General features: G+C 39.3%; 1 protein-coding gene across 3 annotated transcripts in view; it reads right to left on the minus strand.

Annotated features, from left to right (window-relative positions):
- Positions 1-13115, minus strand: part of LOC117729574 (disks large homolog 1-like) — a 94117-nt gene that overhangs the window by 2858 nt on the left and 78144 nt on the right. For 2 of the 3 annotated variants that reach the window (XM_034530789.1, XM_034530787.1), the window contains 9 exons: positions 8003-8185; positions 5594-5657; positions 3478-3493; positions 2699-2740; positions 2294-2344; positions 1991-2092; positions 1374-1546; positions 578-687; positions 344-435 (listed from right to left, as the gene is read on the minus strand). In XM_034530789.1, the coding sequence (XP_034386680.1) occupies positions 344-435; positions 578-687; positions 1374-1546; positions 1991-2092; positions 2294-2344; positions 2699-2740; positions 3478-3493; positions 5594-5657; positions 8003-8185 (833 nt within the window). The remainder of the gene's footprint in view (positions 1-343; positions 436-577; positions 688-1373; positions 1547-1990; positions 2093-2293; positions 2345-2698; positions 2741-3477; positions 3494-5593; positions 5658-8002; positions 8186-13115) is intronic. The other variant, XM_034530788.1, reaches the window with a different exon arrangement.

Here is a 13115-nt window from a genome sequence, read left to right on the forward strand (position 1 = left end):
AAGTTCAAGTATGTGAGTGTGTGTATGTTGGATCTTTACACACAAACTGCCTAATTGGGGAAATAGTGGTTGACTTACATAAAAGTGTTACGTATGAGGACTTTCCAATCGTTAATGTTATTGTTTTGTTGAATAATTCAACACTTCTCTTTCCTGAGAAGATCAAAACTACTCTAATGTCTGTGTGAAGGATGGAAGCATAAAGTCTAGTCAAAGTAAAATAGAATATGCCTACCAACACCTCAGAAGCTCACCAATTAAAATGTTAAATCTTGTTAACTATTTCTAAACAAACTGCAGTACATTCATTGTCTGAGTTCGTGTTTGTGTGCTCGTAACTCACCGCTGAAGAACTCTGTGAACTCATGCTCCAGTTTGATAGCTCGGTCGAAGGTCTTCCTCGCCTGCTCCTCAGTGAAACGCTTGTTCATCTCTCTGGAGAGACAAACAAGAGTCACAAATATTAAGGAACAGAAAAATCCTTTAAAACACTGCATACATGAAACTCAACCCTCAACAATCTTCGTGACCTCATTGTGAATTATGGCATTACTGTGTTGATATTCACGTCACTTACAGTATGTTGTCGACATTGCGTGGTCTAATGAAGACAGCGATGGGATGGAGGCCTGCCAACTGGAGACGCTTTATCGCATTTCCTGATACATCCAGTATACAGTGTTTACCCTGTGAAAGAGACATATAAACCGTGTTTGCATTATATCGTCAAACTCATTTGTTGCAAAAAAAGAAATATACGAACTAGATGAACTAGATAATTCACTCCAAACCAGTTGGATGGTTTGGAGTGAATTATCTAAAAGATCTTCTCTTTTTTTTATTTCAATTAACTCAGTTACAGCGTAGTTTGGACAGAAGTTAGCGCTATAGGGTTGTGTGACTGTAATCCTCCAGTAAACAGAGTGGAAGAAGAAGTAAAGGTAGCCAACTGGAAACACCACAAATCTGCCTGATAATGAACATAAGAGTTCATTCTGCCGGAAAGCTCCTTTCCGCCAGTGATCTCCTGAGGTTGAGGCTGCAAACCTGCTCGGTTAGGTTTGGGAAAAGATCATGGTTCGGGTTCAAATCTAACCTTTCTGGCAGAAAGCCCTTAAGGGCAGACTTCTCCCATATGCGCTACCAGGCAAAACCACCTCAAGCGAGCTTCAAACGTATTTTCCCCCCCAATTTGTAAAAGTTTTATCAAATTTGCCTGTTTTCTATTTAGCTTTTCTAATGTGACACTTCAAAATGCGCATCCAAATATGTGAATGTATATGAATATGTGAAACATGGCTGGAGCTTTTTTCTTCTGTTTCCTCTGTCCTTTGTGTATCTCCTTTCTGCTCACACTCGCTCTTTAAACTCACCTTGTCCGCGACTTCTTTCACCGACTGGATGCTGGTTCCATACAGGTGGCTGTTATACTGGCCGGCCTCGATGAACTTGTGTTCCTGGATCTCCTGCTCCATGAGCTCCCTGGAGGACATGAAGTGGTAATCTCTGCCGTCCACCTCGTAGTCTCGCCGCGGCCGCGTCGTGTCTGAGTAGCATAGATTTTATACACATTATTCTTAACACAAGCCGTGATCTTTTCTTTTACCACTACGAATGAACACACTATGACGTTTGTTGCTTAGACCTGACCAATCCTTTCGCAACATTAACCACGGGGCATCGTGCATTTCTGCAAGCATGATATGAGGCTGAATGGAAACATACAGTACATCATTTTATTTTTGTTTCAGAAACATCCACATTCAACGTTATCGTGGTTTACAGAAACCTACAATGCCAAACGTTTTCCTGATGACTGTGTTGCTATTTCCAATAAAACCACTTAAGTCATCCTGGTGCCTCCTCAGTCCGTCTCATCCCCGCTGCGATGCATAACCAGCTGTGACATTTACTTTTAGTTCACTTTTTTGATCAGCTTATATATGTGTATCACTCGACCATGAGGGTTCGCGAGGCTTAAGACACTCACGTGGGACGCATGAGCCAAACTTGTCAGGGAACTCGGAGATGAGGTCATCGTTGATCCGATCTTTCATTGGTCCAAGCACGATGACTGGCCGCGTGTAATTAACTGGAATATGACAAACAGAACCAGGTCAGCACACACAAAGAAGAAAAGACAACAAGTAACATACTTTATAGTTATATAAACACATATATTACATCAAATGTATGTGCTGTAACCCCATTCCCAAGACTGAGTCACATAAATAGAAAACGAGTGGACCTTGAGAAACTGAAATGAAAGGATGATGTGAAGTTAAGCACTGACCCTCATGCTGCATGACAGGTTGGTAAGTGAGAAGGATCTCTTCCTGGCCAGCTGATTGGACAAAGAGAAATTCACACATTTAAAGGCACAGCGGGTGGGATTATTGACAACAAAACACACCACGAACCTTTCCTACTTTTGGACTGAACTTGTGCAACAGCTCTGGCTGGAGAAGCAGAGAAAGGTAAATTACACACGCACACGCACACACAGGTACATAAGAACACAAGAACAATAAATACATGTGCATGTATGCATGACACATCCACAAGCACACACAGAGAAACACACAAATCAAATAAAAAAACGAGCAAAGAACGAAAAGAGAGAGAGAGGGAGAGATAGAGAGAGAGAGGGAGAAGAAAAGAAAGAATGAAAGAAAGAGATAGAGGAGGGTAGACTTACAGGAACTACTCTCACTATCGCTGGTGCCAGAGGTTACCAGCTCTGGAAGGACAAGACAGGTCAGAGTCAGCAACACACACACATACAAACAAACAAACAAACAAACAAACAAACAAACAAACAGATTCAGACACAGACATACTTACATTGTTTCTATGTCGCACAACCACTGACACACTTTAACTCATGACAGAAAACATCAGACATACGATATCATTCCATCCATCCGTTTTCTATACTCGCTCATCCTGGTCAGGTGAGCAGAGGCCGGAGCCTTTCCCAGCATGCAACACAGAGACCAAAAGCATGTGCACACCTGAACATTTCAGCCTCAAAGAGACAATATGGTCTATAGTGTCTACTTTATTACATCAATAAAGGGACATGTCCAGAAGGAAAAAAGTGGGCCAAATATTTGGGCATCTGAATACTACCACTGTATTTGTTTTGTATACTTTTGCCGTTTTTGTAAACACCCTGTTCCGATATTCCCACAGTTCTTTTGTATGTTAATGTTGGCTAATTGAATAAGCTATCCTGGACAGTGGCCTGACTATGGATTGACATTTTACAGTTATGTGAATCTACTTTACTGTCTGTATCAGTTCACACTCTCTCTCTCTTCATCATGCTCCTCTTCCTCCATCCCAGAGCAGGATGGAGGAAGAGGAGTTTGAAGGAGGATTTAAGAGGAAAGATGAGGGTGCAGGTGAGGTTTGCTGAAGAGCTGAAGTTACATATTCTGACCAGCAGGCGTCACTGATGGAGAGAACACCTACCTTTATCATCCTGATCCTGGAGGGAGAGAAAGAGAAAGAGAAAGAGAGAGAGACAGAGAGAGAGAGAGCATTAATTATCATACCGAAGATGATCATAACAGTATCTTGACTGTTATCAAGCACTATTTGAAAGCTCATGGGTTCTCTATTCCTCTCACACAGTTTGAGTGAGCAAGACTAATTTGCAATTTTCTCAGAGCAAGGAGCCAGGGGATACAGCATGTGTGTGTGTGTGTGTGTGTGTGTGTGTGTGTGTGTGTGTGATCATTTTTAATTATCAGCTCTTCACCGTGCAGAGTTGCTGATTGCAGACTTGCTGATTCATGCAATGTGAGAAAGAAAACAGAGCTGACAAACTGATCCAAACGCTGGCGTTAGACTCTTGCGTCAGCTCTGATCATCACGCTGTGTGAAGTGTGATTAAAGTCTCACCTCGACTTGGAGCTCAGCCTGGGAGCTTTGTAAGTCACAATTATCAAAGTAACAAAGAGCTATTTTGTACTTTTAATTCATAGTTAAACCGCTTAAACCTTTCCTACTAACATGTGGTGCGGCTGTCATTGACAAAATACTTTTCCAACACACATAACTCGTTAATTTGTTGATTCAACTGCAAAACGGTCAACTCTCATGTAGAAGGATCAATAAATACAGACCAAAGCATATTTGTTAATATTAATGTAATTTCTTTAGAGTAATCACAATATGTCCTAGTCAACACAATTCCTCACAACTTACTGGTTGACTAATTTAATAAGAAAGAAATAATCATTGACAAGCAACAGTAACAACAGTTATTATATTTCTAAAACAGCGACAGCTTATTCAGAATATTAATCAAGTGAGGCTATGATTAAGAATGGGTTATAGGCATTTTACTTAGACATTAGGTATATTTTACAATTTAATTTAATTTAATTTGTTTTCACTTATTTGATTATATTTAAGTTGTTGACTTGTTAAATAGTTTTTTGTCTTTTCAGTTATTCAGCACTCACCTGTATGAAATATGACATATACAACAAGTAGGATTGATTGATTGATTTGATTTCAGTCTCTGCCAAATAATATTAGCATTATGTGGATTAATATTGTAGAATCTACAACCAGCTGCTCAGAACATGGAGCAGCATTTAGATCCGCATTATAAATCAAATTTTTTATGTTCTTTACTTTTTACTTTACCATTTTCTTCATACCTCATTCTGTTGTTCTTATTGGCTTAGATACTGTGAAGCTCTCAACTGCTTATGCGCTATGCAAGATGCACACTGTCTTTCCTACACCTAAAAAATAAAGTGTCCTTTTTTGTTTTTCACCCTGATTTTCCTTATACAGTATATATACTTATATTGTTTTCAGTATACCATATATTTTTCTATTTCTCTGAAATGTACTTTTATGTTGCTTTATTGCTTATTTGCTAATTTGGGAAATATTATACTTCTTCGATAGTATTTTATTCTATTCTATTTGTTTTCCTTCTATTTGTTAGTTAGCTTTCTGGAGCTAGGCACACAATAATACCACTCCACGTTGTACTCTGTATAATCGTGTATGAGACAAATTGCGTATGATTTGATTGAGTGTTGTGCTCTCACATTGAGACATGAATGAGAAATGGTAGACAGGTTTAACATCTGTTTAGAAGTATTGTTTCTAATCGGATTTTATTAACGGCACAGTTATGTATATTAAAGTGGGGAGGTGAAATATAAAAGTAACACAACGTCCTCCTTCTGCACCTGGTTTAAGAGCATTTCAACGCGTTCTCGTTCTCATCTGAGAAGCTCACTGGAAAGCTGTTGTGAAAAGGTTTCACATGGTATTCATGATTTATGTTGTTATATTGCTGTAAGAATGTCTGACCCACAAGCGAATGAGAGCAAACTCTGACTAAAAAGGTTTAATCTTTTTTTTAAGCAACGACCATTAGTCTTGATGTGGAACAGGACAAAGAGCATGAGTATTTCTTCTGGCTTCATCTGTCCTACTAATACTAGTTACTCATTTGAGTGGTGAACCCCGGGCTCGGTAACCAATGAGGTTAAGACTTCAGTGACCTTTGAGAGGACGAACCATCATTTTAAAATGTATAAATCCACTCGCTACTCACCGATCTGTCTTGAGACCTCGTCACTCTGACTGTCTTTAACCGAGACCTCTCCTTTTTCTCTGCCCTGAGATGGAAGGAAAATAAAAACACTAAGAGAAATGCAAAGAGATAACAGACATCAACACAAAATATCAGAGTTGGGATTGAAGCAAATACAAACATGATGGATCACATTTGTATTTACTTCCCATCTACTCTGTTTGAATCTGACATTTTTCTTTTAACAATTATAGGGAAAAATTTGTTGCAAAGAAAATTTCAAGCATGAATCTTGAGTCTTTCTCTTAAGGCATGTTAGACAATGTTCATTGCTTCATTGTGATACAGTAATTTTTCACAGTAAAAATAATGGGCGTTTAACCAGGCGAATGGGAACTCTTGATCCCCTCTAATGCCTGGAAGATTTAACATGTTATCACAGAACCGTCATCTTAAAACATTTGTCACCCAACTTGAATCTCACAGTCTGACCGTGTCTCCTCAAGACCGATGTCCAATAAACCTAAACTGCGTTGTCAATTGTGTTTCCAGTAAACGGAAACAGATTTTCCCCCAGGTGACGGTGATTAACGTCGTGAATTGAAACTAAACAAAAACTCAAAAAAGAAAACCGACTTGGTTATGTTTAGGCACTAAAACTACTTGGTACGGTATAGTAAAACGTCACGTTTTGGCTTAAATTACGTATTATACATTTGTTTGTTACTGATGGAAATTTAAAAAAATGTTTTTGGTTACTTAATGGAAATGAACAGCGGACTTCTGTATGTAATTTCTGTGTTTGTTTGCCACACTCGTCCACCGACCTCATACCAAGGATATGATTAGAAATGTCAAAGACAAACGTAATCCAGGAGAAAATACGTTATCCTGGAACTGTAATTGACAATTAAATTGTACGAGACCTTCAAATATTATCAAATATCCCATAACAAGAGGAAGACGAGGAGCAGGTGAAACAGAAAGAGGAAGAAAAGATAATAATATGATTATTATTAATAATCTATAATATAGGTCTTTTCGCTTTTCTTTTTTTTTCTTACTATAACTCCGCTATTGAATTACCCCTAAAGCACCAGCCTCTATTCTAACTCCTCCATCGTCTACACCCTTGTGTGAGAATCTCTACATCCATCCCTCCCATGCTCCATTCACTCACACTCATCCTCGTTGCCTCTAATCCTTCCCTCTTGCTCCATCCTCGTCACCTTTCTCTGTGTCACAGACGGACTAAATCTAAATCTGCTCTTCCCACCTAAAGACCTATCAACATCTGTCTATCACCTCCTCTGCTGGGGAACAAAGAGGAGGAGGCGAGAGGAAGAAGTTTCCACTCCAGGTTTACGTTCAGCAGATTCTACAGAATGACGTCTTATGAGCCGGCAGCAAAATGACACGTCAACGTAAACTGAAACCAATTTGAAACTCTCCACCGCTGACAGCTGTCCGGGATCAGAGAAGGAGGATAGAAGGGGAGTAGAGGAGGGAAGGAGGAAAGGAGAAAAGCAAGGGCTGATGAAACAGAAAGAGAAGAAAGAAGAGGAGAAGGAGACGAGGAAGAGAGAACAAGGAGGAGAGGAGAGTAGAAGTGAGGAAGCGGTGACATAAAAATAGGAGGAGGAGGAGGAAGAGGCGCCGAAGTGAAAGATGAGAGAGGAAGATAACGAGAAGAGGAGGAAGCGAGGAGAGGAGGTAAGGAAAGGAAGAGGTGCAGGTGAAACAGAAAGGGGAGGAAGAGGACAAGAGAAGAAGCAGAAAAGTACAAGGAGAACAGAAGGGGAGTAGAGGAGGGCAGGAGGAAGAAGAAAGGAGGAGATGAGAAGAAGAGTAGAGGAAAAGAGCACAAGGAGCAGGGAGGAGGGAGGAGGGAGGAGGAAAGGAAAGAAGGACGTGGAACAGAAATAAATATAAGAAGGCAGAGGAGGATACGGAGAGGACAGGAAGAGACGAGTAAAAGTGGAGGAAGAGTCTAGGAGCAGAAAAAGGAGGAGAAGGGAGAGAATAAGAGGAGTAAAAGAGGGCAAGATGAGGACGAAGGATAGGAGGAAGAGAAGAGAAGGAGGAGAAGAAGAGGAGTTGGAAGGAGGATTAGATGGAAGAAGGGGAAAGTGGGCAGAGGTGAGGAGGAAGAGGAGACGAGGAGGAGCGCATGAAGAGCGTATTGATTATGTGAATAGAGAGTGTGTGAACAGGCCTGGTGTTTGGCCTCTAGCCTCTGACCTTGTCACTTCCTCGCCAGGTTCAGGACAGCAGGAAGTGAGGAACAAGGATACTAACTTCTCTCCAGAGAAATGCTGGATGTTGCAGTGAGAGGACTCGGCCATGGCTCCGATTAACTGCCTGAACTATAGCTCACAGACTTTAATCAATAACATCAACACTCCCATCCCAAGCACTTTGACCACTGACCTCCTGCGGCTGGGAATGACTCCGACCTCAGGGCAGTTTGGAGGCGGGGGGCTGAGGTGACGGGCGGGCCACCACTCCTCTTCGCCAGCACTGCTCACGTGGAGGACATCCCCGAAGTGGAATGGCAGCGCCTGATTGGCCGTGCTCAGATCGGACGCGCTTCCGTCGTAGTCGAACAACGCTCTGCAGACAGAGAGAGAAGTACCACATATATTTAGTCTAAAACACATCTTCAGTGTGACAATATAATCTGCTGGAGAAAACAGGAACAGACAGATGAGTCATTAATGTAGGGACATTGATGTTGAAATGGTCCTAAATATGAACCACACACACAGTTTACATTTAGAAATATTCATTATATAGTTTCTCTTCTTTACAATTTAGAAACAAAACCTTTGTCCTGATGCCTTTCACATTTCTATTGACAACAACTTGACACCTATCATAAACTAAAATAATAAAATTAACTGACAAAACAATACAGACAGATCTGTTGTAGTATATGAAAGCCAAAACAGCTGGGGGCTGCTTCCCTACACTAATAATTTATGACGTTGGGTGTGTGTACATGCCTCTGTGAGTCTCTGTGTGTATGTGTGTGTGTGTGTGCAGTTGTTCTGTCTGCGATCATGTGAGTCTGTTTGTGTGCATTTGTGTGTGTCTGAACGGTGACCACAGAGTTCCAAACCAGTCCAGAGGGAAAAGACCTGGGAAAGTAGGCCAGCATATGTGTGTGTGTGCGCGCGCGCGCGCATGTGTGTGTGTGTGTTTGCAAAGGAACTAGAGCTGAAATAACTGGCATCCCCTAAAGCCCATCTTGCCTTCATCAATAAAACAAAACATAGACAGGGAAGGCGGAACGGAGAGAGAAATCAGACACAAGAGGTAGACACAGATCGTCTAACTTCAGTACTGAAAAGCACCATCTCATGTTTTATTGATGTTAGATTAAAGATGATAAAAGCAAAACCTCCCACAGGACATTATATATTTAACTGGCTGCTAAAATGTGACTTTATGATCTTTAAATCAGATGAAACAGGACCATCAGGCACCACGTTCAGTTTATTTTACAGGAATGTCATTTTCTGTCATTATGTGGTTTGGTATTAATTAAAATTAAAAATTAAACAGCAACAAATACTTTATGCACTTTAGTAAGTTATGTTGAGTATTTAGCAATGATGTTATAAAGGAATCTTCTCCAAAGAACTCTATTTAATAGGAAGGATATCGGTAACACTTTATAATAACTACACGCTATTTAGTATTAGTTAAGTATGAGTAGACACTTAATTGATCATTTATAAAGCATTGTTCCAACATTAACAGTCATTAGTATGCAATTCATAAACACAGTTTTAAATGTTTTATTCTTTATTAATAAGCTTGACTATTATGCGTTTCATGATTGGGTTTTCATACTTTATAAATTATGTATTCCACATTTGTAAATTAAGTAATATATATTACAAACCAATTATTAAGGACTTATAGATGATTAATGAGATCATGTATAAAGTGTTAGTAAATGATTAAAAAAACGATTTAAATGCATTTATTTATACACAGAATGATTTAGATGTGCACTAATGGTGAGGGACTATGTTAACATGTGCTTTATAAATGTGTTTTAATACTGCAACTCATGATTAATTCAGGTAGTCACTAGTCGTTAGTTAAGTATTTTGTGTGACCTCATCTAAAGTGAGGACGATCTATGTCTTACAAAGCATTTATAAACACTAAGTGGATAGGGAGCGTGGATCGGGGCAGAAAGAATGCCGGCCAGGTGATGATCGGAGGCGATGCCCGTCAGTGGCACGAGTGGTGAGGATGTTTCTTAGTTTGCTGGCATGTACACATTATTGATTATGATGGATTATTATTAGCTAGCTAACTAGTCACTAACTGGAGGTCCTGACTCAGGCACGCGCCACCGCATCACCTTAGTTGTAGTCGACCAATCCAGGTGATAGCTATACTCATAATCAATAATGTGAACGTGCCAGCAAACTAAGAAACATACTCACCACAGGCTTGTTTGAAATATAGCTATGGAAATGTGTAACCTTAAATATTATATTTACTCAAACTGTATTTTAGTATAACCGTTCTATAGTTTTACTGTGTATGTATATATTGATGTATGTGAAAGGTTACAAGAAATACTGTAAACATGAGGTGCATTCATATCGGTAGGACCACAGATATATTTATTAAAGGGCGGCTGTCAGGTGGAAGTGTATACATGACCCTCCTTTTCTTCATTTGGTCACCAAGAGAGAAATATAAAGTACAGCAAGAAATATGAGTTCTACAAGAGCAGGTTACACTGATGGATCGTTTATTATTAGGGCCACATGTCGATGTGAGGTCCTGGGACAGGGAGGTCGTATGTGTAAAGATTGTAAAGCCCTCTGAGGCAAATTTGTAATTTGTGATATTGGGCTGTACAAAATAAACTTAAAAATTGAAATTGGAAATGTAAATGTAACTCTAAATCAATTACCAGCTCTTCGTAATACAGTTGTTTTAATTCCTATGTGGGAACCTCTGAAATCTCATTACTCGAGTGAAGGAACACACAGTAATTAGTGCAGAGTGTAACGGAAACACCTGGTCGTCTTTTACAGCTTTTACCAATTTAAACGAGATCGTGCTGGTTTTTGCACTGCCAGCAATCAGTCTGAACTGCATTGCGGTTTTACCTTTCACCAGATACTCATATAAGATTACTGCATACATGCACTTTATTTCAGAATATGCTGGGCAATTGACTGGAATGTGACTGTATGCTAGTGCTGTCTGTTACAAAACAGTAAGTAAGTATATCGTGGTTCTTTTAATTGTACTGTCGGTTCAACATTTGCTGTTGTCATACTATCAATTAAAGAAATATGATTATTCTCAGAATAAACGTCAGACCATAATATTCTGGTTTTAATCATTTAAAAACAGAATATTGTGTTTCAAGAGGCACATGTCCCAGTTTGCTTATATGCTTAGACATTGACATACAAACAAGAAAACTGCAGATGGTGATTGGTATATTCATACACTGGGTCTCAACCTTCATACGGCTCACAAACTCCAATTAATGCATCAGCGTTCTTTTATAAATCCGTTGATCAAATCCTCAGAGAAGATCATGACATGTCAGGTCTGTCTGCACTTTGATTATATGCCCCTGCTCCGGTAGCAAAGACATCCTAATAATGTTAAATGTGCAGCTGCATAAAAAACATCTAAAATGAAAAGACATGCAATATATATATATATATATATATATATATATATATATATATATATATATATATATGTGTCATTCAGAATATAATATACACTTTAAATGGTGGTGCAACTTCCCCTTCCTTTCAAGTGCATCTTTGTGGTCTAGGACACCCTATACACACACACACACACACACACACACACACACACACACACACACACACACACACACACACACACACACACACACACACACACACACACACACACACACACACACACACACACACACACACACACACAGCAGACCACAGCACCAGACACCCCCAATCTGTCACAAACAGCCTCCCAGTGACCAATAAGTGGCCAGTTTGAGAGTTCCTTTTTAATATTTAAAGCTGTGCAGTATGTATGTAATATGTGGGCTGTTGTCTATATTATTATTCTATATAACCTTGAAATGATCGTTACTTAGTTGTGATCAGACTTGGAGGAACCGTATCATTCAAATTCATCATGTAAACTGATTAACTCACTGGCGGTGTCATTATAATTTGCTGAATCATGGATATTATTTATTAAATCCATGAGTATACATTCAAGTACAGCCTGATCTTTTTGCAGCATGGCTCAAGAGATGCCGATGTAGTACATCTGGTACATCTTTCATTTTGTTTTGGTCGGGGAAGCTGCTGTTTTGATGTTATGCCATTGACTATTTTTTGTAATTTCTTTTATTAGCCTTTATTTAACCAGGTCGGTTACTATTAAAGCAGTTTCATATATATATATATATATATATATATATACACAATGTAGCTACTTCTTCTATGTGATTTCTATATGTTTAATATCAATCTGAAATGACGTGCCTGTATCTAAGCTAGGATATCCTTTAGAACAATTACGGTTTTGTGCCAAAAAAATTGTGATATTTGGATACAATTGTTGAATTTGCTTTAAAACATTGTATTATAATCTACCTCCTTTTGCAAACAGGAGCAAATTATAGCGAAATAAACTTAAAGTTATTTATTATTGCACAATTTCACTGTAATGCATCTCAAAGTGATTTTTAGCATATCACAACCATCACAGTGTTGATAATGCAGGTTTAATCAAATAAGCAGTGGACAGGCCATTTCTCCTTACTTTTAGCCAAAAAACAATTAAAAATCGTGGGTGCACACTTCATTTATGCTCATGATAAACCCTATGGGTGACTGCTTAGACGGCAAGTAGCTCCAATGTCATGTTTCAACATATTTTCTATTAAATCTACAGTTCACAAACAGGATCATTTGTTTTTTTATGGTGGGTATGCTAACATTGGTCATTCCAGGTTGTACAAAGCATTGTGGGTCCACTGGCACTACCTTTAACAGACTCCAAGAATTTATATAAAAACTAGAATAATATTTCAGTCAGATTCAATCCAATTGCTGGTTTCTCAGGCAGTCTGATAAATCTCTGACACTTGTTGGACGACGGCGTCCAAAGGGCTGAATGTGAAGTTGGCCTCGATGCGCTTGAACAGAATCTGAGCCCAGCGCTGCTCTGTGTGTGAGTCAGACTGTGCGAGTAGTTCAAGGTGAATCTGTTGAAGCTGCTGCCTTCTCCTTTCTTCCAGGCCACGTGCACACAGTTCAGGTCAGATGTCCCTTTCATGCGCAGTACTTGTCAGCTGTAGTTTCCTCTGAGCTTTGTTTTTTTTTGGGGGGGTATTTTTGTACCAGACGTCAAAACAATGTTGAATGTTTTGGTGCTTATTTCTATAAATCTAAGGTGATGCTACCAGCACACGAGTCAATCACTATGTCAACCAAGAGCCAGTGAAGGGTTCATGGCTGAGACTATTCAGTTTACATTTCTTTCA

This window comes from Cyclopterus lumpus, chromosome 4, assembly GCF_009769545.1.
Source record: "Cyclopterus lumpus isolate fCycLum1 chromosome 4, fCycLum1.pri, whole genome shotgun sequence".
Classification (NCBI taxonomy): Eukaryota; Metazoa; Chordata; class Actinopteri; order Perciformes; family Cyclopteridae; genus Cyclopterus; species Cyclopterus lumpus.